Source organism: Prionailurus viverrinus, chromosome B4, assembly GCF_022837055.1.
Source record: "Prionailurus viverrinus isolate Anna chromosome B4, UM_Priviv_1.0, whole genome shotgun sequence".
NCBI lineage: Eukaryota > Metazoa > Chordata > Mammalia > Carnivora > Felidae > Prionailurus > Prionailurus viverrinus.
Genome location: NC_062567.1, coordinates 32,004,791 through 32,031,904, shown reverse-complemented (window position 1 = coordinate 32,031,904; position 27,114 = coordinate 32,004,791). Strand labels below are relative to the sequence as shown.

The 27,114-nt window shown below is 46.7% G+C and overlaps 1 protein-coding gene and 1 pseudogene across 13 annotated transcripts in view; one reads left to right on the top strand and one right to left on the bottom strand.

Annotated features, from left to right (window-relative positions):
• Window positions 1-21,630, top strand: part of CACNA1C (calcium voltage-gated channel subunit alpha1 C) — a 662,670-nt gene extending 641,040 nt beyond the window's left edge. For all 13 annotated transcript variants that reach the window (XM_047867044.1, XM_047867043.1, XM_047867040.1 and 10 more), the window contains 8 exons: window positions 288-415; window positions 840-974; window positions 2,523-2,875; window positions 5,852-5,980; window positions 9,425-9,531; window positions 9,858-9,961; window positions 11,772-12,107; window positions 14,033-21,630. In XM_047867044.1, coding sequence (XP_047723000.1) covers window positions 288-415; window positions 840-974; window positions 2,523-2,875; window positions 5,852-5,980; window positions 9,425-9,531; window positions 9,858-9,961; window positions 11,772-12,107; window positions 14,033-14,335 — 1,595 coding nt within the window. In that variant the 3' untranslated portion in view covers window positions 14,336-21,630. The remainder of the gene's footprint in view (window positions 1-287; window positions 416-839; window positions 975-2,522; window positions 2,876-5,851; window positions 5,981-9,424; window positions 9,532-9,857; window positions 9,962-11,771; window positions 12,108-14,032) is intronic.
• On the bottom strand, window positions 7,034-7,720 carry LOC125170419 (thymocyte nuclear protein 1-like; annotated as a pseudogene).
• Window positions 21,631-27,114: the final 5,484 nt, after the last annotated feature.

Sequence of the window (27,114 nt, the reverse complement as noted above, 5' to 3'; positions counted from 1 at the left end):
TTCAGAAAGCATTTGCAGAAAGACTTTTTTGGAAAAATAAACTAATTTGAGAAAGGTTACGTATTAAAAGGTGGTAACTAGGCAGATGGGGGAGGGGTGGTAAAAAACAGTTTTCACTGTATACCTTTTAGTATATTTTTGCCTTTTGAACCATGTTAATAGACTACCTCTTTTTAAAAAATTAAATTTAAAAAACTTAAGAAAGTTTGGATGCTGAAAAAAGTTAATGAAGCCCAACTGAATTCCCCCATTTATCTCCCTTCTGTCCTTTTTTTCTCACATCTCAGACGATGAGGTCACCGTTGGCAAGTTTTATGCTACTTTCCTGATCCAAGAGTACTTCCGGAAATTCAAGAAGCGCAAAGAGCAGGGCCTTGTGGGCAAGCCTTCCCAAAGGAACGCCCTGTCCTTGCAGGTGAGGGGTGAGGGGGGGTCCACACCCTAAGGAAGGGCCTGGTCACCTTCTTCCAACCTCTGGCTAGGGCTTAAATCTGTCATCAGTGGGCTGGAGGCCAGGTCCCTTCAGAAGGAAACTTTCTGAGAGTTCCAACCTTTCTACAGGTGGGTGTGTGAAGGGGCTACATACTGCTTCCCACACACCCTGCCCTCCACAGTCCTGCCCACTTCACAGCTCCCCAGAGCTCTATGGAGCTCTGCTGAAGTTCTGGAACAGCCCTTTATCCTTCCTGGGTGGAGAAATGGATTCTTCCACTCTGGGGCAGACAAGAGAGGTCCCGAACCACATCCCCAGTTAGCACACACAGATAAACCCTCTCAGGCTCACCTGCCTTGTGGAGAGGCAGGTGGGTCAGGTGGCTGGGTGCCCCTCTGGGTTTCAGGCTGGCTTGCGCACGCTGCATGACATTGGGCCTGAGATCCGACGGGCCATCTCTGGAGATCTGACAGCTGAGGAGGAGCTGGACAAGGCCATGAAGGAGGCTGTGTCTGCTGCCTCCGAAGATGACATCTTCAGGGTAGGTGGATGCCATAGGAGCACTCTCTTATCTTTTTAAAGTTTGGTTTGAAGTAAGAAGGTGGGCTGGCTTCACCTTTTCTGCTAAGAAAATCCAGGGAGAAAGCCCTGAACTCTAAGGCAGATTCCAAGCTCTTCCCAGTCAACTATTTCCTATCCCTGCATGTTTTCCAAGGCTGACTCCATCTCAAGGCTGGGCTCCCAGGACATGGCAGCTTACAGAGTGTCACTGGCTCTTGGAGAAAGAGGGGAGGAGCCCTTTTCTTAAGGGAAATGTTTCCTAAGAGAAACTTCTACATTAGAAGTTGCAAATGGTGGCTCTTGGGCCTCATCTAATCTGCAGACCTATTTTGTTTGCCGACATTTGGAAATTCAGCACATTCAAATAAAAATCTAGACCTCTGGCTTCTCTTTAAAAAAAATCAGAAAATCTGGCTTATGTTCCCACGTGGTAGCAGAGGAGTGGAGCCAAGTGGCAATTATCCTCTTGAGATAAAGCATGTGTTCTCCAGGTCACAAAAATCCCCTCCAGCCTTCCTTCCCTCTCCCATCCTGGATATGAAGGCTGAGTGTCAGTTTTAGAAGTGAAAACCAAACCTGACTCTGCCAGGATAGCGGAACTCTTGGGTCCTGCTCTCTCCATTCATTGTGGCCCATGCCTAAGCCCTGAGGTACTTGGCTAAAACCCTTCCCAAGTGAGGGAGAAACTACTGACCACCATTGCAATGGGGCCATGCTCACAACTGTCCCTTCCAGCTCCCACAGGGGGACCACACAGGGGTCCTGGGCTATGGAGTCACCGGGAGGAGCTTGCCCTCCTTGTGGCTACCCTGTCATCACCATCCTCATCTTCATCACTGTGAAATGTCCATCACTGAATGGCCTCAGGGACTCAGCACCATGATAACACTGCCCCAGCAAGACCCCACAGATCAACTTGCAGATAGCTACTTTCCCACTCACCCAGGACAAGAAAAAAGTGTTAGGAAAAAACATTGGGTCCTGATTTGAAATCTCTAAGAACCTCCTAGGGGAGAGAAAGCCATGATATAATTAATGGAGTCAATGTGTCATCCTTATTTTCAAAACCATTTTGCCAACATGGTTTCTAGCTCAGTGAGCCATTTGGATCTCCATTTAAAAAATTCTTGTTAGAATCCCCTGGTCTCTTTCCCCACCCCTCAGCCCTCACCGTGCCTCACAGCTGCCAAGCCAAGCACTGGCTGCAATTAAGGATTGCCATCCTACACTGGTCCTTGAAACTCCTCGTGGGGTTCATTAGAAAGTCCCAGGGGAGCAGCCTCCCTGCCTGACTGGTTCTGCAAGTGGTCCTGTCCCTCACTGTTCCCCCCAGTGGTTTCAGAGGGGACTCTCTGGGTCCCTCCCTCTCAAACCACCAGGCCACGCAGGTGAAGAGTTCCCCATTTCCATGTGCTGCCCGGCGTGGTTGTGCTCTCTGGAAGGCGGACAACCTTCCGTGCCTTCGCTGAGAAGGAGAGGTAGCTGAGGGGGCTTTCTCCTCCACCCACCCCTCCCGTCTTGCCTACAGAGGGCCGGTGGCCTGTTCGGCAACCACGTCAGCTACTACCAAAGCGACGGCCGGAGCGCCTTCCCCCAGACCTTCACCACCCAGCGCCCACTGCACATCAACAAGGCGGGTAACAGCCAAGGCGACACCGAGTCGCCATCCCACGAGAAACTGGTGGACTCCACCTTCACCCCCAGCAGCTACTCGTCCACTGGCTCCAACGCCAACATCAACAATGCCAACAACACTGCCCTGGGCCGCTTCCCCCGTCCCGCTGGCTACCCCAGCGCAGTCAGCACCGTGGAGGGCCATGGGCCCCCCTTGTCTCCTGCTGTCCGGGTACAGGAGGCAGCATGGAAGCTCAGCTCCAAGAGGTAAGCAGGAGGGTGGGGCATCCAGGGCCCATGCACAGGGGCCCCACACACTCCAGCCCAGAGTGGATGGGGGGAGAGTTTGGCCCCCAGGCCTACCACTCACCCCTCAAGCTGGGATGGAGGCTGCTGCCCCAGAGCCCATCAAGAGATAGAAAAATGCTGCTTCCCAATCTTGCCCTTGATTATATGTGGCAGCCACCCTCGGGAAAAGGCACCATGGCCCCACTGCCCAACAAGTGTCCTGAGATGCACACTTGTGGACAGAGCCTCCTGTGCTTTCTCATGCTAACCAAGCAGAGGAGCTCCAGCCCCTGATCCCTGGGATGTTGGCATTCTGGCTCCACAGTAGACTCTGTTCCCCTGGCCTTTCCCAAGTCTGCCTAAACCTGGCCTTTGGCTCAATTAGGATGGGAACGGAGCTACCATCTTTTCTTTATGTCCTTCTCAACCCTCTTGGGAGGGGCATTTTGGTGTCAGGAGGCCCTTCACGGTAGCACTTGCTCATTCTGCCCCAGTGTAGGATCATTCCTGGTAGTTTGACTGATCTCCCATCTCCTGACGCATGCTTTTCTCCCCACCCTCTGCTCCCTGGTGCTCCAGGATACATTGCTATGATGTGCTGGGACGGTAGGTGCCTGCTTTCATGCTCTGGGCCTCAGGAAGCACAGCCTGGGCTTAAAGGGTCTCCCCGCTTTTTCTGTCAACAGCTCCGGGTACCCAAGGCCGGGTGGGTGGGAACATGCCTCCACATCTTGCCACTTCACCCTTAGTTGAGCTGCTCTTCCAGAGCAGGACAGCCTCCCCACCACAGCAGGCCGGGAAGATCCCCAGCATGCCATGTTCTTGGGCAGATCCCTCCTGCTTGCAAACTTAGAAAATAATCGTGCAGTGTGAGTGTCTTTCTGGACAAGTGTCCTGAAGCTGCTTTCATCTAAGGAGACAGCATACCTGCCCCCTGGTTTTCACTTCTGTTCTTACCACCCATTTTCAAATGGCTCCATGTAAGCCTACGTGGCCTGGGCATTTAACAGTGTTGATGACAGCCAAGTCAAACCTTACTGCCTGGAAGCCTGGCTGGTTAAACCACCCAAAAGCAGTGTTGGGTGAGTCCTGCTCAAGAGATGTATACTGATGCTTTCTATGTGCAGGGCAGTGTGCTTGGCACCAGATTTTGTATGCTGATGTGAAAGGGTTAGCTTTGTACAGAGGAATATCAAGGTTTAAGTGGCTGACCCATGACTGTCTTGGTGGCCCCTCCCTTTTCTGCAAACCTCTTCCCCTTCTACAACCTTCAGGGACTCAGTCTTAGTGCCATTTTCTCCCTTGCTCCCCTTACCAAAACCTCTTCTTAATGAAGGCTCATTGTGTCCATCATTAGCTTCTCAGAGTAAACTAATACCCCCTTCAAAGGGTATTTTCCAAACTGTGTTCCATATTAAATGAAGGGAGAGTGGTTTTTAGAGAGGAGATAGGAGAGACATCAGGGGATTGTCTTCCTCTCCTCACAGATACATCTATCAATGATTATGGTACATGCAAAGCACCTAGCACAATGCCTAGCATGTAGTAAGTGCTCTCTAAACATCGGCTCCCTCCCTTCCCAACACAGTAAACAACACTCAAGGCAGTATGCTTCAGCTTGGTGAGGAGGAACAACTTAACCAAGGTTGTAGCTCTGGGGCCTCATCCTTCATCTTGCAGTTCAAGGCTAAGTGCAGTGGCCCCAGGACTAGCCTTACTTTTGATGGGGACAGGCCAGCATGTCTTGCACACAGTGGCCCCCAAGAAGTGGTGTTGCCTGCCTGCTGCCATTCTCCATCTCCAGCTCATCCCATCATGCCTCACCAAAGCTCTTTTCACATATCTCTCTTCCCACTCCATCAAGAGCCTTCAACATTTCACCTGTCCTTACTGTGGGGTGGGCAGCCATCTGTTAGGGCCTTCTCCAGAGAACCAGGTAGGTACCCAGGAACGGTAGCTTCCTGAATTGCACACAGCCCACTGGCTCAGGGTCAAATCTAAGATGCCAATCCATCACTGAGCCCTGAGAAAATAAACTGGGATATTTCCCTGATGCCTCCATGAGTAAAGTGGGCCCCAGCATTCAGGAACTATAGGAAGAAAGATGGAGGGAGGTACTGAGCGAGGCACAGACAGGAAAAGAGAGAACACCTGGACCAGAGCTAAGAAGACATGACCAAATGAGCAGAAGATCCTGGTCTGGAGGGAAAACAAAATAATCCAAGGTACATCCTGGTGTGGGAGGATCTCAAGCTCAGCAGGGAGTCAAGCTCACTGCCCAGGACAACAAACCCCCCTATGTGAGGCTTCTTCTCCATGCCTTCACTCCAAGGAGCCAATGACAAACCCAAAGCCATGTCAAAATGTGACACCAGGAACTTCCCAGCTCTGCCCAACTAGCACCCAAAGCCCCAGCTGTCTCTAGCAGAAGGAGAGGACAGCCTTTGCACAGGCCCATGCCGACCTGTATAGAACAGTCCAGGACCCTGTTTTAAAAGCTGGTCCTTTCTACCTTTCAAAACACCATCTCATCTGTTACTTCATTTGTTACTCCCAACAAGTTTCTGAGTCAAGCAGGGCATATGTTAGTTCAATTTTATTGATAGGGATACTGAGGCATGTGGTGAGCTAGTGACTTATGCCAAAGGGCAACTGAATTGGGGTCAGAACTCAGATCTCCTTGGATCCTACCCCAGAGATGCTTGTTCCATGTGGAATTCTATCTCTAATCTTACTGCTTCCATGGCTCCGCGGCTTTGTCAGCAACTGCAGGAAGAAGAGGCCACAGCAGTTTTGTGTGAGTGTGTGTGCACGTGTGTGTGTGCGTGCGTGTTCCCTGTGTGAGTGCATTGCACATGTGAATGAGTGCATGTGCAATGTGTGCTACCTCACCTGCTGAAGGAATGGTGGGGATTAGCAGTTTCTGACTTTATTTCTCCATCTTGGACACTTCAGGTGCCACTCCCGGGAGAGCCAGATAGCCATGGTGTGTCAGGAAGAGGTCTCTCAGGACGAGACCTATGACGTGAAGATAAGTGAAGACACTGAGTACTGCAGCGAGCCCAGCCTGATCTCCACAGAGATGTGAGCTCTGCCCCCAGGCTAGCCCATGTGCAGGAAAGGGTCTGGGGGTGAAGGGAAGCTCCCTGAAATCCCTCCTCTGGGCATGACTTGGGGAGGGGGAGATCATATATCAGAAGATGCCTAAAGCATCTGTCACCTCATTAGGGAGATGGATGTATGTGTCTCCACCCACCCCACCCCACCCCCGACACACACACATGCACACTATCCCCCAGTTAGCTTAGCTTTTCTTGTGATGCAATACTTTCAGGAAAACTTTAAAACATTGTTTCATAAACTTTTTTTACTGAAACAAACTGTCATAAACATACTTTGGAGTGAGACTCAGTACACACATACATGTATTGACAAATAAATGTTCATGAAGCTTCTTATAATAAAGCTACCCAGCAGAGGGCACTGCTGGCAAACAGTGGCCAAGATTTTTGTCAGTGCTGGAATTTTTAATATAATTTATTATCAGATTGGTTTCCATATAACACCCAGTGCTCATCCCAACAAGTGCCCTCCTCCCTTCCCATCATCCACTTTCCCCTATCACTCAGCCCCCATCTACCCTTAGTTTGTTCTCAGTCCTTAAGAGTCTCTTACGGTTTGAATTTTTTAAGAGAAGCGTTTTTTAACTACAAGTCCAGACCCATTCGAGGGTTGTGACATTTACTTAGTTATGATCGATACTTTTTTATATATTAATGTTTTATTGGAAAAGGTACATGAGGGGCACCTGGCTGGCTCAATTGGAAAAGCATGCAACTCTTGACCTCAGGGTCATGAGTTCAAGCCCCACGTTGGGTGTAGAGGTTACTAAAAAATAAAATCTTTAGAAAGAAAAAGAAAGGAAGGAAAGGAAAGGAAGGAAAGAAGAAAGAAAGAAAGAAAGAAAGAAAGAAAGAAAAAGAGAAAGAAAGAAAGAAAGAAAGGGCACATGAAAACCACCTATGGACATGAGCCCAGGTGAACATAACATGCAAGCCTCATCACACCGTCTTTTGTCTTATAAAAGCTTAACTTCTTTGGAGTAATGTCTTGCCCATTCCAGCAACAGTGTCCCAGTTAACTTGTTTCCTTTTTCCCTAGGCTCAAAATAAAATCAAACTCCTCTCAGGTCAGGGCTGAGTTGAGTCTTTGGCGAGTGAAGAGAGCCATCTCTTTTAAGGGGTCTCTAGTGGCTTTGTGAGCTTGGTGATGGGTTTTGAGCTCAGCCAGGATACTGAAATTCTTCCTCATCCAAACAAACTGCACATCCACCCTGGACCATTTGGGGCTCTCTTCTTTGCTGGATGGGTCATAACAGGGATTGTTTTTTTCAACCTATGTATAGTCTGAGTCAGCCTCTTTCACAGGCCTCACAAGTGCTTTGATGCCTGGCTCTTTGCAGTTGCTATGGTAGAAGGCTTCTTCCTCCAGCTTCAGGACTGGAAGGAAGTTCTGGGCCTGGTAGTTGTAACATCATCCCAGCACACTGTCTGCTAGGACTGTGCTTAAAGCTTTCCAATGCTGAACATCACATCCACACCTTTGTCTAGTCAGCTTTCTGGCCCTGACTTTATCAGCCACTAACTGCTAGATTCTCCCCAGAGTTTTTAGAGGCTGAAGCCTTCTGAAGGCTGGAGTTTATCCACTTTAGCTGATGCCCATTCTGGGTTCTTAGTCTTGGTACATTTTCCTGCTGGCCCTTTATTGTCTGTCTGGTCCAGCAGGCTCAGCAGCTCCAGGCAGCCTCTTCTCCAGTCTCAACATGGTCTCCTCCAGGGGGCTGAAGACCAGAGGATCCTGGAATCAATGAAGAAACACAAAAAGCAACTCTGTATCTGCCTCCAGAAACTTCCCCAGGCTCCAGAAAGCCAGACCAAGATCAGCATTTTAAAATAAAGAATAACATAGTACACAATAGCATAGAATAGGTTAGAATAAGACAATAGATAATAGTGTATCCAATGTCACAAAGGTATTATTTAGTGAAATACTTGTTTAATGTGTGTACTGAGTCTCATAAAATGTATTTATGACTGTGGGTTGCATTCAAAAAGTTTAAGATGCATTATTTTAGTAACTTCCCTAAAAGAAGGACCGGCCCTTTAGCCTTTTGATTTGTAGAGACTGCAAATTTTCACATGGCCACATACCCTAGAAATCAGTAAAAGCATATGCGTCCTTCCGTTTTGGCTCTTACTGAGTGCTTGGTGCATCCAGGCACTCTGCTAGAGCATGAATAAACCGGCCTCAGCACTCAAGGATATTTTACAAACTAGTTAAGATCTCAGAAGAGGGAGATAACATGGAGATTTTCTAACTACTTGTTCACAGAGTGGTACAAACAATGAGGGGGATAGACATTCAGAGAAAGTCTGGGTCAAGGGTGACCATAACAGCCTCCTTGCACAAGATCAAACAGAAGCTGGGTCTTCAAGAGTGGGTACAATTTGGATAGAAGAGAATATAATAGGATGAGTTCACCATGTCAAAAATGAGAGGAAAGGCTTGGAGGTTTTCAGTCAGAAATTTTCTTGCACATCTACAAAGGCTCAAGGGCAGTGCGCTAGGAGCAGGGAAGGCAGCACAGTCTCTGCCCTCGAAGCATGTGGAGTCACACAGCAGGAACAGAGTCGGTGGCCTTGTCTATAAAATGAAGGGGTTAGAATGCACCTGTCTTCTTGGACTGCAGGCTGCTCCCACTGGGGACTGTGAAATCAACTTAGTGGATTGCAGCTGACATTGTTTGATGAAATAGAATAGACTAAAGTAGCATAGAAGCCACCAGAGAGCAATGCATGCAATAAAGGTAAGTATGGTTCCAGAAGCCGAGTTCATTTAGGTGTGTCTATGTATATGGGACCACGAGCAGTATATTTCTTATTGTGACTCTCCATCAAAAAGGCTTAGAAGCCATTGAGTAGATGCCCCCTAAGGCCTCTTACAGCTCTGCTGGTCACTGACTAGATGACTGGGTGTTTGCTATAGGTAACCACTTGTGTGTCCTGATGATGAAGGGTGGGCAGGCCAGGGAGAAATTAGGGGAAGGAGAGAAATTTTGGCTGAAATTGGGAGTACTCATGATAAATAGCACCCACATATGTAAACAGTGGAGCCTAGGCTGTTCCTGGAAAGAATCTTGTGGGCCAAAAATTGTTTTCCAACTTTCTCACCAACTTTGACTCAAGATCGCCTCCACTGCCTCAAATCAGAAATGCAAGGCTCATGAGCAGACAGACCGTGTATGAGGAGCTGGAAACATCTGTGATGCCAGAGAGCCAGGCCCAGCCTTGGGGGGTGGGGGATGGGTGGGGAATTCCTGCTGCCCCTTCGCCAAACCTTTAGGAGAGCAAAAAGTGGGAGTTCCCTTCGCTAAGGGAGAAAGCAAACTGCCTTCAGGGGTGGCAGCTGTCCCTATGGGGTGGAACTTCTCAGCCTCCCGGAATAAGCTCCAGGAGTTCTCTGTTCCAGGCTCTCCTATCAGGATGATGAAAATCGGCAATTAACACCACCGGAGGAGGACAAGAGAGATATCCGGCAATCTCCAAAGAGGGGCTTCCTCCGCTCTGCCTCACTAGGTGAATACTCACACCTCTCACTCCAGATGTGACCAGCCAGGTATCACCCCCCAGATGACTGGTCAGGCATTCAGGTGGCTGAGAAACTGCCATGGCCTGGCTCAGACAACTCCCACACAGTGGCTGCCCAGTGATGAGACAGGATTCTAAGGGCAGGGCTTGTTGGGTGGAACTTGACCATATGCTACCTGATATGGGAGCCAAATGGTAGAGAGAAGGTGATCCAAGGGCCACTAACATGGCTTCTACACCTCCCAGGGTATGAGCCTCACAGGCCTGTGTCCCCTTTCCCTTTGCTGATCACAGTTCTATGGCTGGCTTTGCAGGTCGAAGGGCCTCCTTCCACCTGGAATGTCTGAAGCGACAGAAGAATCAAGGGGGAGACATCTCTCAGAAGACAGTCCTGCCCTTGCATCTGGTTCATCATCAGGTAGCCCAGACTTTCAGATATGTCACTGGCCATCACCCCACAGGCTACAAAACCCCCATGATTATGGCAAATCCCAAGACACCATTCAGTCTTCCCTGTCTTGACCACTCATAGTCCCAACCCCTGGCCCTAACAGCCCCCGATGAGGGCACTTGTCCACGCAAGTGAGAACGTTAACAAGGGGTGTCAGTTCCCAGGGTGGAGATGTAGCAAATACTGGTGAACAGGAGCTCCTCATGTGGTCCCAAAGGATCAGCAGTGCCAGGATTCTGCCTCATCTTTCTTCCTACAATGGTGCAGATGTTCCCTCCACAGACATTGGCTTACACTACAGAGCACTCAGGCGGATGTACTTACATAGCGTTACTTATAGATGTACTTATACAGAGTTGCAAGATACACCAAAACATAGAAATGATCAAAGATTCTGCCAGCAACATGGTCAGGAGGAGACTGATATTCAAGGAAAGCAGGTCCAGAGAGATTTGACAGTTGAAGTATCTCTTGGCATGGCTGACTCCAACTGAGCCAGTGAAATCCAAGACACCAATGTCCAACATAATCTCAGGATTTTAGAAATAATGCAAACCTCAAAGAACCAAAGGCCAGCCTCCTACTTCTGGGCAAATTAGGGTCTAAATTTCCTAAAGTTTTTACCTCTCAAATTGTATACTCCCTCACCATAGGCCCATGCATTAGATGATTTCTTTTAATACCCAAAGGCACTCAACTGCCAATCAAAACTTATAATGTGCAAAAGATGGCCATTGTGGCTCAGCTAAGTTGATATGATTTCGGCTCAAAGTATCCACTGTTTTGCTTAGCCGATGTGGCATTGCCAGCATACATATGATTTCCACTGGGCTTTCTGGAGTATTGAGCATAGCCTTATACTTCCCTCAGATCTCCAGGGAACCAGGGACCCAGGCTGGGGACCATCAAGAGCTGTGGGCAGGGGAGGCAGGCCGGGGGGACACTGTATGTGCTATTTAAAAAGATTTCTAGAAGTTCATTTCACCCATCTATTCTTATCATGAGGTTAGGAACCTCTGCTTTATTTACACTCCCCCCTTCATGCCTTTCCACTACCCCCCAACCCACTGCCATGTTCCCTTTCCTCTTCCTCTCCGTCTGGGCTTTCCCACTGCACACTCTCCCATGGACACTTCCACTCAGAGAAATTGTTGTGGTGGTGACATGGAGGTCAGAGGATACAATATGTAAATAGTCTAATCACAGCACAGTGTAAGATTTGAACAACAGCTCAGAGACAAGCTGAGCTAAGGATCAGCAGGACATTCTTAATAGCCTAATTGTAAAAATTAAAACAATAAGCACTGATTTTTTTTCTAGCACTTTATGGTGCTTCACAGACCATATTGCACTTGAACCTCACATCAACCCTGCAAGATAGGTAGATAGAGGGCATTCGTGTTCTGGTTTTAGAGCTGATGAGGGCAGCATTCCTGGTAGACTGCTCACGAGAAAACCAAAAGCAAAAGAATTCACTGATGACTGGTGATAGGGCCAGTGCTGAAAGGCAGACGAGCTTGATTCCACTCCTTTGCAACTTTCTGGATTTGGAGGAGAAGGCGATCACTGCAGACGGACATGATCACAGAATATATTTTAAGGTGGCAGACATGAGCACTGGGTCGTGATGGGCGGGGGGGGGGGGGGGTGGGATTCAGAGGGCTGAAAATGATGGATGTGGGCTCCAGGTAGGTGGAGCTCGCTGGGAACAACAGCTGCTAGGAATAGGCAGAGGCCTGACTGCTTCCAATAACCCGTGTTCCTTGTGTGTCCGCAGGCATTGGCGGTGGCAGGCCTGAGCCCCCTCCTCCAGAGAAGCCATTCCCCCAGCACATCCCCCAGGCCCTGTGCCACCCCACCAGCCACTCCAGGCAGCCGAGGCTGGCCCCCACAGCCTATCCCCACCCTGCGGCTGGAGGGTGCCGAATCCAACGAGAAACTCAACAGCAGCTTCCCGTCCATCCACTGCAGCTCCTGGTCTGGGGAGCCCACACCCTGTGGTGGAGGTGGCAGCACCATCCGGAGAGCCCGGCCAGTGTCCCTCACTGTGCCCGGCCAGGCTGGGGCCCAGGGCAGGCAGTTCCACGGCAGTGCCAGCAGCCTGGTAGAAGCGGTAAGTGACCCGGAGCTGCACAGCAGGCAGACAGGGGGAAGGAAAGGCTGAGGGCAGCAAGGGGGCTTTGCATGAAGAATGGAGAAGGGAGGATCTGGTCCTTTCCCAAGTAGAGTGGATGTCGAGTCTCTTGGCCAGGAAGACCCTGACTCCCAGGGTCCACTGAATAAGGGCATGGTGTGCAGAAAATGGTGATCACACAAGACGCTATAGGCTTCTGCTTGGGCCGGGCCTGCTGTAGGAGGAGAAAGTACTGAGCAACATAACCCTGCCACAGGCCAGTGAACCCCAAGCAGGGCCCCGGGCACCAATTTACAGCCAGTGGTGAGCTCTGAGGGCTCCAGATGCAAATGTGGGCCTGGGCTGGGTTTGTTCAGTATCAGTATCTGTGGTTCTCGAGCCTGGGGCTCATTAGAATAACCCAGGAGCTTCGGAAACCTAGGACACATTAAATGGATATTTTTAAAAGCCCTTTGATGATTCTAATGCACAGCCAGGGGTGAGAATCACTGTTCTAGAACAAGAATGCTTCCGGCTCCTCCATGCTCTGCCCTGGCCAGAGCAGCTAATGCACTCCTGGCACCACGTTTTGGGGGACTGTGACAAATTGGAACAAGCCCAAAGGGGAACACAGCAAGGGGTTGGCAGGGTCCCTAAATGCCATTTCCTATGAGAACTGTCGGGGGAACTAGGGAAGCAAACCTGGAGGGGGGACAGCCTAGGAGGCCATGATAGCCATCTCAAACCTGTGAGGCCCCTCATGTCCTGGGCAGGGGCTCTTAAGTGCAGGCCTGGAGCGGCAGATCAACCTGCCAGGTGAGCGGATTCAAGGTCACATGAGGAAGACCTTTCCAACAGAGCTTTTCCCAAATGAGGAGGGCTTTCCTATAAAGGGGTGAGCCCGCCATCACTGGACACATGCAGGCAGAGACACCGCCCATCCAGTCGTCAGGCTGTTGTGCAGGAGGTGGAGAGTTAAACCAGATGGCCTCTAAGGTCACTTCCAGCTCTGAAGCTCTGTTCTTCACTTGACCTTGATTATCCCTCATTCAGTTCACAGATTTCCATTGAGTGCCGACCACGTGCAGGCTCTGTTCTAAGTGCGGGGATATAGCTGAGACACCAGTTTTTGCTCCCATGAGCTCATGCTGTGGTGAGGAGACACAGACAATAAATAAACATGTGTGTGGCATGTCCCACAGGGTGGGAGCTCTGAAGAAAACTTAAGCAGGAGAGGAAATAAAGAGTGATGGGGTGGGGAGCAGGACAAATGGAACTGGGAGGAAGGCATTCCAGGCTTCATTATGAATCCCTTCCCCTTGGCTCAGAGCCAGTCACTAAAGCAGCCTTTAGGAAAGAGGGAGCAGCTCTGGGATCACCTGCTGGCCTTTGGAGCAGGAACAGAAGCAGGTGCAGACATGCTGTTCTGCACACCTCCCCACGATCCTCTCCCACAGAGGCAGCCAGCCAGCAATAGGCAAGGGGCACAAGGTAACAAAAGGTTAACAAGTTTCACAAAAGGAGGATGAAGGTTTCTTGGCAAGAATAATATGACAGGCATGTGGGGGTGGCGGGGAGGAGAAAAGACAGGGTGGGCTGGGTTCTACCTTAGACAACGGCCCAGCAGCACCCCTCTGGCCCCCTCTGTAAGTTGAGTTCTCATGTGTTTGACAACAGTTTTTGAGTGCCCCAGCCAAAACATCTCCCCTCCAACCTACGCACCCCTGATTCCTTTGGGCAATGCTCTGTGTCCACTCCTTTCCTGTGAGCACCCCTACACACACACACACACACACACACACACACACACACTTCCCAAAGGTACCAATTATACGCCCCTTGCCCTAGCCTTAAAGAGAAGAGTCAAGCTCCAGGAATAATGTTCCTCTTTGGTTCTTCTTCATGGTCCTCCCTTCCTGCTTCAGGTCTTGATTTCAGAAGGACTGGGGCAGTTTGCTCAAGATCCCAAGTTTATTGAGGTCACAACCCAGGAGCTGGCTGACGCCTGTGACATGACCATAGAGGAGATGGAGAACGCCGCAGACAACATCCTCAGTGGGGGCGCCCAGCAGAGCCCCAATGGCACCCTACTACCTTTCGTTAACTGCAGGGACCCAGGGCAGGACAGAGCAGAGGGCCAAGAGGGCGAGACCTGCGCGCCCACCCTGGCGTGTCGGAAGAGCGAGGAAGAGCTCCAGGACAGCAGAGCCCACCTCGGCAGCCTGTAGTAGCTAGGGCTGGGGAGACGCTGGGTTTTTTATTTGTTTCAATGTTCCTAATGGGTTCGTTTCAGAAGTGCCTCACTGTTCTCGTGACCTGGAGTTAACCGGAACAGCGTCTTCATTCATTTCGTTGGGACAAGACGCAGAGTTGGGTGGTGGTGGAGAGCCAGTTTTTCGGGGGGCATGGAAGGCAGCAATCCCAGTTTGTGTTGTGTGCACAGAGGTAGAGTGGTGAGGAGGAGTGGAAGAATCAGGGAGGGAGAGCAAGAGAAGAGACGTCTGCCCTCGCCTCCGGGCATGAAAGAGAACCTCAGCTTCCTGTGGTAGCCCTCACCAAAAGGACCCTATGTCAAACGGGTGTCAACTTTGCTTGTAAAAAAAAAAAAAAAAAAAAAATCATTTTGCACATATTCTGTATGAGCCTCACTGTCTCCATAGAGCCAGGGCCCTGTGGATTTGCAGAAGGAAGCAGGGGTAGGACTTCAGCGAGGACCCAGCCCCATCCCAGAGAGGGAGGAGGAACAGCAAGAGGCTGCAGGAGCTCAGGAACCCGGAGCAGCTGGTGGGGGGGGCGCGTGGCAGCCTCACAGCCAAGGCCCCGGCCACGCCCACTCGTCTGCGTCAGGCTCACCTAGCCTGCCCTGGGCTCCCAGCTCCAGAATGGCGGCTGGGCCTGCGTTGGCGGGGAGGGGCAGCTGGCGCTGCCTGCCAGGGAAGGGGCAGCCAGTTCTTGACGCGACGAGGTGGTGCTGAGCTTCTGTTGAGCGCTCTTTTGTTTTGTGATTTGACATATTTCTTGACAGCATGTTGCAGTTTTCGTTTTTTTGGTTTTTATTTTCATTTTGTTTTCCCAGGGGGAGGGGAGGAAGAAGTGTTTACAAAGCTTTGTAGCCACCCACCTTACTGTTTTCACTTTTGCAAATGTAAATCGGGTTTGGTTTTACTGTATTATTTAAACGATTGTGGTTTTCTTTTTCTACGGTGGGTTCTGTGGAGCCGCTGTAGTCCGAGTTTTACCAGCCATTGTGTATGCGCAATAATTTGTTATAATTTCCGTAGGTAGTAACAACAATTTTTTGGGTTTGGTTTTATAATTTAAAGTAATGCACTTGATGTGGTCTTGCACATATGGGTGATTGAGTTGGGTTCTTTTTAATGCTGGGTGTATCCGTGGGTGCCAGAGAGCGGAAGCACGGATGAGAGAGTCTCTGTGAGTGTGTGTGCTACGTGTGTGTGTGTGTGTGTGTGTGTGTAGTGGGTTGTCTGGGCACATGTCCTACGTGTGTATGTGCACCCATGCAGTGCGCCCATGCGTGAATGAGTGTGTCGCTCCCCCTTTCTGGTCTAACTGTGGGGAGATCTGAATCTGGGGCCATTTGAAAGCAAAAACAAACCACTGTCTCTGCTTCTGAAACGGGAATCAGTAACTCTTTGCATTTTCTGTCCCACAAGATATGCAAAAACAATGCAATAATATTCATTTTAAAAATACAATTGTGAGTTGTGTTGGCATTAAAGCTGTATTTAAAAAAAACAGAGAAATTTAAGGGAAAAACTCAAGAAGGCGTTTTGCTTCGATATATTCCGTGTAATGTTTTATTGCATTGATAATGTTTCTGTTGAAGAAACTGTTATACTTGAATTCAGGTCAGTTTCAGTATTTTACAAATATTTTTTTAAAACTGAATTGCAATTGTGCCAAGCGAATATAATGAATTGAATTAAGTTTGTTTTTGAATTCACTTCTTGTATATTTTGCTGCATGTAAGTAAATCATTTTGTATTTGAAGTGTGACAAGCTTTACCCTCGAACTCTGAAGTGCTTTTCTATATGTGGTTGGGGGAAAGGGAACGAATATTCTTTTAATTTTTACAATGAGCAAAGGTATCACCAGTGTAAATCATTACCCCGCGATCCACAAACAGGTTTGGACATTACTGTTTTGCATATCTTGTGTTTGCTTCCATTTCCCTCAATTTTTCCAAAACTATATAAGTATATTCGTACTACATCTTGCTTTGAGAGACCAGGACATGTCTTATTCCTGTCTTCGTTCTATCCACTCTGCTCCAGTTCTCTGATTTGGACTTTCTCTAGGGACACTCCTTCACCATGAGGGGACAGCACCAGGCTGGCATCAACGTCCCCCATGGGAGAAGTGGCTGGCTTTTCTGTTCACTTTCACCGCACAAACTTTCCTCAGTGGTTTCCTCAGGAAAGTGTACACTGACTTGAAAGGATGGAACTAGAGTCGGGCTGGTTGGAGGGAAGGGAGTCCTCCCCCTGGCAACTGCTCTACCCAAACTCAGACGGCAGGGGCCAGAGAACAGCAACCAGGTAAAAATCTTTGTCCATCCAAACGTCAGCTCTGTCTTATTCACTTCATCTCTTCCTCTCTGGAGCAGGATTTCTTCCAGACCCACCCTCGTGTGTGTGGCAGCCATGGAAAGGACCAGGACTGGGGAGGACGTGTCAGGAGTTCACAGTGATAGTGGAACCAGAGACTTTGTGGGAGCATCTCTTATGCCCGTTTGTGTCTACCTAGAACATCATCCTATTGGTGCTCTTTCCTTCAAATAGAGTTCAACAATGATGGTTGAAAAGGAAGTGATTTGGGGAAAACAGGACCCAACCATTCATCCAGGATTTACTCATTGAATGTCTTCTGGTCCCAGTGTGCTCTCAGCCCTTATATGAGCAGCCTAGAAATTAAAGTTGGAGAAAGTCCACTACCCCAATGAAGATGAATTTCACTTTCAAGGACTGATTCATGAAAAAGTGGAGAAATGTGCCACATACTCCCAGGTTAACTTACTGTCTAGAAGCAGGAAGGTTTCTTCCTGTTTCTCCAAGCCCAACCCATCCAAACATTTTTGGTTTGTTTTCAGTGCTGTGAAGGCCTTCTAGAAATTAGTTAGGTGTCATCCTTTGTCTAGTTTCCCAAGATGTCTGCCACTGTGCTGCTAAGATTTTAATTATGATGGAGAGGGGAGCCCTTTTGGATTAATACCTGGTTCTTGCTGTACATTTGGTCCCTGGATAGAAATTTGGAATCTTAATTAACTACATGCACACAAACACACACACAACATACACACTCAGACTTCCTGCTGCTTTTTTCCTTTTAGACTTCTTCTGCATCACCAAATCTCATTAGCCGGCTGCAGGCCGGGCTCATGCCAGCTACCCCCAGGGCCGTACCTAAGTATGCCCCTTACCCTTCACCACTCATGCCTACAAGTTCCCTTCTTCTTTATAGTCATCTCTGTCAGAAGACCAGCTAGCCTTGCACCCTATAGGGACAATGTCAGCAGTGACAAGGGCATCTGGCCCTATGCCTCTATGAAGGAAAGGAGTTTCATATGGGAGTTCCCTGTCTAGAGCCATGAGTCTTTCTGGCATGACCTCATGGTCAATTGGTAAAGGGCTGACATAAGATACTTGTCATCATGACAGACTGGTTAAATCAGTCATGAAATCCTGAACCTCGTCCATTAGATGTTTACCCTCCACCTAGAGTAGAGCTTACCCCATGACCTTGTAAAACATAACTGTCAAATCTTCTGAGAACCCTTAAGTGGCAGGAGAAATCTGCTAATGGCTGAGGACCAACAGGACTTGAAGAAGTGCAATGTAAGTTCTGGGGGCGGTGAACGCGATTTTTATTTGTCCTCTGAATGGCCCAGACTCTTTTATTTCCACACTTTGGCTTTTTAGTAGTCATGTGTGTGATTTTCAGTTGTCTCCTTTCTGTCTGTTTCTAGAAAGTTCTTTTTGGTCTTGAGCAGAAAGAGAAGAATATTTTCCTAGATTTTGGCTTGATCCATGAATTTTTCTCTGCTTTGCTTCACAGGCAATTAGTTATAGTCCCTCCCCTCACCTTCTAAGTCTGACAGGCTGCCCTCTGACTGGGAGGTCCAAGGACAAAGGAACAAGGCTTCCTTACTCTGTCTTTATCCTATGACGCTGCTTCCAAATCTCAGGGGCTTGTCTGGAGAGAAGCTATCATTTTCTCACAGCCATTTTCCTTCCAGAACTTTTCCTGATCATTCACTTAAAGATAATAAGGCAACCACAGGAGAAGTGTACCTTTCAATGCCTAAGTAATATCTTTCTGAGAAATAAGAACACCCTGAAAATGAAGAGTTTGGAAGGTATCAAAAGGGTTTCATAGAAGCCCGTTGATATATGCCCATCATTCCTAAATGTCAAGATATGTAGCAAGAACCTAGTTCAGGCATACAAAATAACCCTGGTAGTCAGGTTTTTAGCCTCATCAAAGTACAATTATAAATGTTGCTAAGGAGGATGAAAGCATCTCAATCCTGAGGGACCTAGAAAAAAAAATGAAGTATCATTGTCTAAGAGTTAGAAACTATTTAACAAAGAGACCAGAAAAGGGCAATCTGGTTTCGAGAAGACTCATTTAAGCCCCAAGTTAGTAAAAAAAAATAATAAAATAAAAATAAACAAAAAAAAATAAACAAAAAAAGACATGGCTCTGGTCAGGGGAAAGTATTGGCACAGAGAGAACAGGAAGGGAAATGGGCCAAAACAAAGGGTATGTCTTGACTCTTTATGCATCTGTCCCCATTTTATGGAAAGAAGTGTCCAGTTCAACCACCCACAATGGCAAGAACAGGGGAGAGGCTGATGCCTCAAGGATCAACTTTAGAAAAAGAGAAAACTAAAGTTTCCATCTGGCATTGTTTTCCCAAACTATTTGGCTAGATGTGGGGTATCTGCCACACTATCTTTCCTCTCTGCTGGTGTCCCTCCCCTTGTATTAGCCAGTATGCCACCTGAAACTGACTCTAGTCAGTTGGAAGGTATGAAGGGAGGCCTAATGTCACTCACGACGAAGCTCCTGGTCACCACATCCAGGTTCCCCATCAGCTCCCTCTGAGGAGACACAAGGAAAAGAGACAAGGGAACGAAGTGTCCTACAACTGTCAGGGAGAGAGAGGGCCTCTTTTCCATTCCCCAAGCCATTCTCTCTATTCCAGCTTCCTGCCCAACCCCCCTTTTTCCTTCTCCCCACCCCCCAGTCTAGTCAACAGAAGAGTTGAGAGGAGTCCAATGTGCAGATTCTTACATAGTTTCTTTGTGAAACTAGTTCTGGTTTTAACTTTATTTTTTTTTATTTCAAAGCAATGAAACTTTGCTTTGAAGCCAGATACCAATAGAACAGGTGGTTTCTGCCAGACTTCCACATGGTTGGGGAGATATTTGAACACCACACACACACACACACACTTCCTTAAGGAACAGGTGCTAGTGAAGGGGTTGAGCTCTGCACACATGATATTGTCCTCCCAGAGGACTGAGCACTGTGTAGAGAGAAATGGAGAGAGAACCAGAATAACTTCCTTGGGTAGAAATAGTGTCATCTGAACCTATTATTACTGTGAACTAAATATTATTTATCTATATTGAGAAATACTACTACTTCTAAAATCAAGACTTTTCCCTCACATGATTTTAAGAGTCTTGCTCCACAGCAGATGCAGTGGTATAGACCCTTTGGCCCTTTGGCTCTCCAGTATTCTAGAAAAGCCTTTTGATGGGTCTCTGAAAGGGAATTCGAGATTTCCAGAAGGATGCATTGAGCTGAGTTGAACAAATCTATTCAACACTGAGAGCAGAGTCAGAGTTGGGACTGTCCACAAAAATCCCCTAAATCTCTACCAAATTAAGAAAGACAAGACAAAGACGAGAAAATTAAACAAAAGCTTCAAATGTTACATCACCAAATATTCTCCCTTCAGATCAGATGCTGGCCTCCACAGCTATACTCTCTTTTGGGGGACATCCCATACACCCCATTTCCCAGAATCTAATGACTTTCATAAGGTTCCTAGAAAGGGCAGCATGACATTTAATCTACCATAAATCAGACATTTACTACAAATTTGCCATCCAAAAATCACTCATGTACTTCATACATAAGAAAATTTTTCACCTAGATCATTATCAGAAAAGTCTCTTGATGGAAGAGGTTGTACATCTTAAGGGAGGGTAATTTCTATGTGAAGAACTGTGGAAATAGGATGGTTCTTATTTTCAGTTTAAGCCTGAAGAACTCTTGTTCTGATATTCTTGGAGCCCCGGAGTGTATAAGCAGAGGAATGAGGAAGATGAGGGTGAGTGGGCACCAGCCTCAGCACTGAGTCACTGCCAAGGGATGCTGAGGGCTGCAGGTTTCAGACCCCCTGCATGAAGTCTCTCCTGAGCCTGCAACCAGGAAGGAAGAGAAGAGAAGGCTCCCTTCTGTAGAGTCAAGGAGGAACAAAAGAGGACAGGTCACTGCATCCTGTACCAAGCCCCCTCCCCCAAAGATTTCCCAACATGGGGAAACTACATTAAAGCTTAAAAAAAAACTTGGGAATCAAGGGTAGACGGTAAACAAACAACCCTGTGCAAAGGGCTCCTTTGTAAGGCAACTCCAGTGACCCAAATGCTATGGGCTCTTTTCTGCTTGCACACATCACACCACCCATGCATCAAGCTGCATCCCATTCCCCCAAGTTTGGAATCCATCTCTTGGTTTCTCAACTAGATTATGCACTACCCCATAGCCGCTTTCTGCCCTGCCCAGAACATATGCTGTTCTCCTAGAGCCTCATGGGAATGAGGTCTAGCACCAAATAGGCTGTGGGTATCAAAGGCATAAACAAATTTGGACAAATCTGTGATGGTAGTAGTTGAGAACAACCTGTGGAAAAACACACAAGTTTGTTAAGAAATTGGGTGGTGGGTCCCCAGCTGATGAAGCACTGGAATGTCTGTTACTCTCATAATCATCTTGTTTTAATACCCTAGAGCTGCCAAGCAAAATTTCCGTCCACATAAGAGGCTCCAGATACACCCCCCTCTCCTCATGTCCTCTTGCTCAGGCCCGAACCAATTTGTATCATGCTTCTTAGAGCATCACAGAAAGATGAACGGTGCCTCCATCGTCATCCCACTGCCTGTCACCACCCCCCACACCCCTGCACACCCCTCCTCTCCAGGCTCCACGACTTCACAGTCTTACTGTTGTAAATACTGTTGTACAGTTTGTAATCATCAACTAATCCCGTTGTCAAAGGCCTCGCCTGCTGCGCCTTCTCGCCCTTGAGAAAGGCCAGGGAATCTAGAAGGGGTAACCTTTCGAGAAGAGCTTCAGGGTCATCTCTGTGTGAGACGCTATGTATATTCCTGTAAGATTGCATTTTTATCTAAGGAATGATGTTATTTAAAAAACAAACAAAAAAAAACAAAAAACAAGAATTGCAAATAAATTTCTTAACAATGTCTACACTGGTTTTATCGTATCTTCCACATCCTTCGTCTTCTTGTGTTTCCTACAGGTTACAAAAATACACTTAACTGCCAGATTACCCTCTCAGAACCTCCAGAGGGGTGGGGGCCGGGAAAACATGTGAAATCTGAATCCGATGATAATCTCTAACCTTATTTCAGCAATTTATTCACTCCTTCCAATGAAAACGTTAACAGAAAAACAAAGTTGACAAGGAAAGAGAATAGGAGGAATTGAATGGATAATCCACAAAACAGAAGAGCAGCTTCCCCCCCTCCCCCCACGATATTTGGAAAGGCATAAAATTGGTTTTGAATGAATGAAGGGAAGAAGGGAGAAGGGAGGGAAGGGAGAAAAGAAGGAGGGAGGGGGAAGATCAGATTATGTATATTAAAGATTAAAAATTCAAGGTTCTTTTTTTTGGGTTCTGTTTTATTATTAAACTGGCTCTGACAAAGCTTCCAGAATAATTCCCTGTGTAAAAATAATTTGTCCCAGAAATCCATGTGTCTTAGTTGAATACAATTATAACAACAGAAACCCTCCCACCGTTGGATGTTCAAGTCCATTTTAGGAATTAAAGGACATCAACCAACCTCCCTACTTCTCCAGAGCCTCCCTCCTCCCTAGCCCACCACCCATACCCTAAGCTCTGAAGTCTAGGGCCCTATGAGGAGAACAGAGGAGTGAAAGAGCTGGGGACAGTAGCTACCAGAGCAGGCTGGGAGGACACTCCACAGGGACCTGCCCACAAGGTCACAACCCATCAGCAGATCCAGTCATTAATAAACAACCAAAGTTTGTAAATGATACCTTTAACCAATGAGAATAGATTCAGGATTCACCCTATAATGAAATTACTCTGCCTTGCATTTTGTATGCTTTCCTGAATGGGAGTAAAAGGAGTGGAGGGATAGCCCATGGCAGGAATTAAACATAACCGTAAGAGCACATCACCAAACTGAGGCATCCCTTATGTGTGCAGGGCCTCACTTCTGCTTTATAATTTGGTGTCAGCTCCTTCAGCCTGGCCTGGCCTTCAAACACTCTTCCTATATCAGGTCTACTTCTGCCCATTTCTTCCTTTGTCCTCACAAGAAAGAGGACAAAGATACTAGATATTAACTAGATATCTAGGTACTAGATATTAACTGGGCTGCACTTGCTAATGGGCTGAATTACTGCATGGTAAAAAAAAATCAGTATACATACATGACACTCCCTCTTGTCCTTTAATTTTCTAACCTCCATGTAATGAGCAGAACTAAGCATTCTTTCTACAAATCTCTATCTCTTATTTTTTTCTCCCTTTGTTTCCATATGGCTTGCCAGGTAAGTGGCTCACCAGTCCCTCAATCTCTTGCTCTTCACAGCATATAGGGATATATTAGCCCAAGAATTAGTCTGTGAAAAGTGGGGGAGCAGAAGACTCTGAACTCACCAAGAGCCAAAATGACAGGCTCCAATCCAGCCTTCACAGAGCATTATGTTGTACATTATCAGACATTATTCTGGCTAATGATAGAGTAACATTTACTTTCCAACTGACTACAATGCCATGTATATAATTTCCTGGGGAATCCCACAGGGAGGAGAGGCAGGGCAGAATTTGGCACTCTTGAGGAGTTCAAAGAACATCAAAATCCCCCATCACAAAGGTTGACAATTTAAGCCCAAGTGTTTCAATGATGCTCCACTGAGATTCCATGTGACACAATTTCGGAATCAGAAAATATAGTTATATATTTGAATACCATTATCTGTGTGACATAATTCTTGATACTCAGTAAAGCCTTCTCTTCTCACAACTGACACATGCAATTCTATCATTTGTGTCTCTTCTTTTTAACTTAGGTATTATCAAAGTGTGGTTTCTGAACCACCTGGCAGAATCATTTGGGATACTTGATTAGAACACGGATTCTTGGGGTGCCTGCGTGACTCAGTCAGTTAAGCAACTGACTCTTAATTTTGGCTCAGGTCACAATCTCATGGTTCCTGTGTTCAAGCCCTGCATCAGGCTCTGCATTGCTGGTGCAGAGCCTGCTTGGGATTCTTTGTCTTCCTCTCTCCCTGTCTCTCTCTCATTCTCTCTCTCTCTCTCTCTCTCTCTCAAAAATAAATAAACTTTAAAAAATTGTTTAGAAAGAACACATATTCTTGTTTTACCCACAAACTTGTCCTTATCTCAAAGCTATTAAATCAGCTACTTTGAGGTTGGAGCCCATCAATATGCATTTCAGCAAGCTCTCCAAGTTGTTCTTATTTAGACCAAACATTTCAAATTGCTGGTATCAGACTGATTTCTATTAAAATGCATGGTCCCTGGGAGAGGAAAATTTTTAAGCTTCTTTCATTCCATTACATCCCAGGGGAAACCAAAGGTCTTAGAGGATATAAGTAAAAGATTTGAGAGCAGATTTTGATGGGAAATGGGAGCAATCGTCAGCACTGAGGAGGGAAAGTGGAGACAAAAGGGAAAGTACAACAAAATATGCAAGAGGGTAAAGGTTTAGGTAACAGAACCAGAGGCATCGTGAGGCAAACTTCTATTTCACCCACCTAGGAATTTTGATTTGTCTAGAGAAGCAATGAAGTCAGATAAGGCAAGTGATCTGGCCTCTGTTCTAAGATCCAGTGAGAAATGAAAGATGGCTTGACCTTCTACACATGGCTGCCATCTTAAACATCTTCTTATGTTTCTTCTTCTTAGTCTTCCAGACTAAGACTACCGGAAAGACTTCTTCTGAAAACTCCTTTGAAGGTGTGGTAGTCCTCAAAGTCAAGCTACTGTCAGTGGGACTCTCCCCTAGTCTTCTCTAGAGCATCTTAAGTTAGAGGAATGTCGGCACTCTACATCAGGGATCAGACTAATGGGTTGGGACTGATAGGATATAGGAGGAACAAGAAAGAGAAGACTCTGAGGTGTTGAGGAAGAGGATCTTGATGAATTACCTGTACTTCAGGCATTCTCCAAACATAGCAATGAGTGGCAGTCACCTCTAGAAATTCTACCTAATAATCTTAAAATGTCAGGTTTGTGCTCAGGAAAGGAGAGAATTTGAGATATGTTAGTATTAGGGTGGCTACACTGCATGTTGTCTATAACTAGGACTTTTGAGAGTAAAGAAGTTCTGGCCCCTTAGTTGTTCATCCAATGAAGACCTTTGGTCGCTCTGATTAGAACCCAGAAGAGAGTGTAACCTAAAGAAGATGGAGCATGGATTAGCTGGCACTTGGTAAACAGAGCCTCCTTTAACTCCACTTTTGCTCCTAAAATCAAGTGTCCACAGACTGACCTTTTTAAATAAATCATATTACATCACATCCCTGCTCTCAACTGTCTAATGCTTTCTCATCACATTTGGATTAAAATCCAAAGTCTTTACCATGATCTATAAAGCCTTAAGCATCTGGCTTCACCTACCCCTCTACTTCTCAGACCTCATTTCCCACCATTGTCCCATCCCACTCACTTCCAGCTATAATCACCTTCTTGCTGTCCATTAAACACATAAAATGCATTCATCCCTTTACCAGTTATCAATTTATTGCTGCTGAGCACTAAACCTATGCTTTTTACCCTGCTCTGTGATACTAGAGTTCAACCACATAAACATTTCTCCTTTGCTAGCTGGCTCAATGCTTAGTACAGTCTTTGTCAATAGAGGGCACTGAAAGTCCATTGCAAAATAAAAGGACTTCCTTTCACAATTCAGTGTGCTATTTTTAGGCATATAGCCATGGAGCAGTATGTGGGAGGCTTGGTACGGGTCATCTCAGTAGCCTTTACACACCAGCTCCAGCCTGCTGATGACCTCCAGCAGGTTTCTCCACTACCCAACAGGCCATGTTTATGGACCTTCTCTGACCCATGCCCTCTGGTAAGTTTCCTTAGCACTAGCAGGCTGTGTGATCCTGTAGCAGCCATGCCTCTCCAAGAATGTCTGGATCAGCCTTGAGGTGAGTGGTGAGGAGAGCTTTTCTAAGTTCTTAGTTCCTTCCTAAACTACTCTCCCTCAGCCCTAGAGATAGTAGCTACTTTTTTCTTCTAGTTTGATAGCTAACCCTTTTTAAAAGCAACAATTCTTTATATTAAATTTCTTCTATTCAAATTACTGGTGCGGGGTCTGTCTCCTGATTGAACCCTGATATAGAATTGATACTAGAATGTTCTGGAAAGACAGACTCTCAACGATAGAATTTGAGAGTGAGTTTGGTCATGTATTAGCATCTGAGGGCAGTACTAAGTTCTTTGTTAGTGGAAATTGGATGCCAGTTATCCATGACATACAGTGACATCCCAGTTAATAAAATTGCCGCCTATGATGATGTATTAATTAATGCCTTGGGAGCCCAAGTAGCTGCTGCATTTATTATTATGGCAGTAGTAATGACAAGGACTGTGGTGTGGAACTGACTTTCCCAAGTACATTGCATTACTTATGGGAAGAAAAAGACAGGCTCAGGATCATAACCTGAGAATCAGAAAGCTCCTACCACAGTCCTACTATAATATTTTATTTCTTATAACTAATATTGCTGAATATCAAGCACAAATTTAACTGTGAAAGTGGTTGAATTACAATAGCAGTTGGATTCACAGCCTTCACAAGCTTCTTAAGTGAAAGAACACTGATTCAGAAATAATGAGACCTTGAAACATGGATGGAGAAATCTGGTAGGATTCAAATGAAGTTGAGATTCTAAAATCTCTAAGTAATTCTGAGCATCCCTTTGCAACAGAAGCAGATAAGTGCTACAATGACTAGCCTTCCTTTGCTGGAAAACTATGATAACATCAAGGCAGATGTCTTGAAAGGGATGCTTATTCTCCTCAAGATGCACTATCATCACCTCTTATTGCTTCTAGACCCACAACTTGGGTCAAATCTCAGCATGTGTCAGGGACTCAGACACACAGTATGACCCAAGAGGAAATGGCTTGTACTCTAAATAAATTATGACTTGTAAACGTAGGAATATGTGGGAGTGTATTCTAAGGGAGTTAGAACATGGAGAGTAGAGGGATACCTGGGTGGCTCAGTTGATTAAGCATCTAACTCTTGATTTCGGTGCAGATCATAACCTCATAGTTCATGAGATCGAGCCCCTCATCAACTTAGCGCCTGCTTAGGATTCACTCTCTCTCCCAGTCACTCTGCCCCTCTCCTGCTCCTCTTTCTCTCTCTTAAAATAAATAGATAAACTTAAAAAAAAAGAACATGGAGGGGCGCCTGGGTGGCGCAGTCGGTTAAGCGTCCGACTTCAGCCAGGTCACGATCTCGCGGTCCGGGAGTTCGAGCCCCGCGTCGGGCTCTGGGCTGACGGCTCAGAGCCTGGAGCCTGTTTCCGATTCTGTGTCTCCCTCTCTCTCTGCCCCTCCCCTGTTCATGCTCTGTCTCTCTCTGTCCCAAAAATAAATAAATGTTGAAAAAAGAAATAAAAAAAAAAAGAACATGGAGAGTGGAATATAACTCT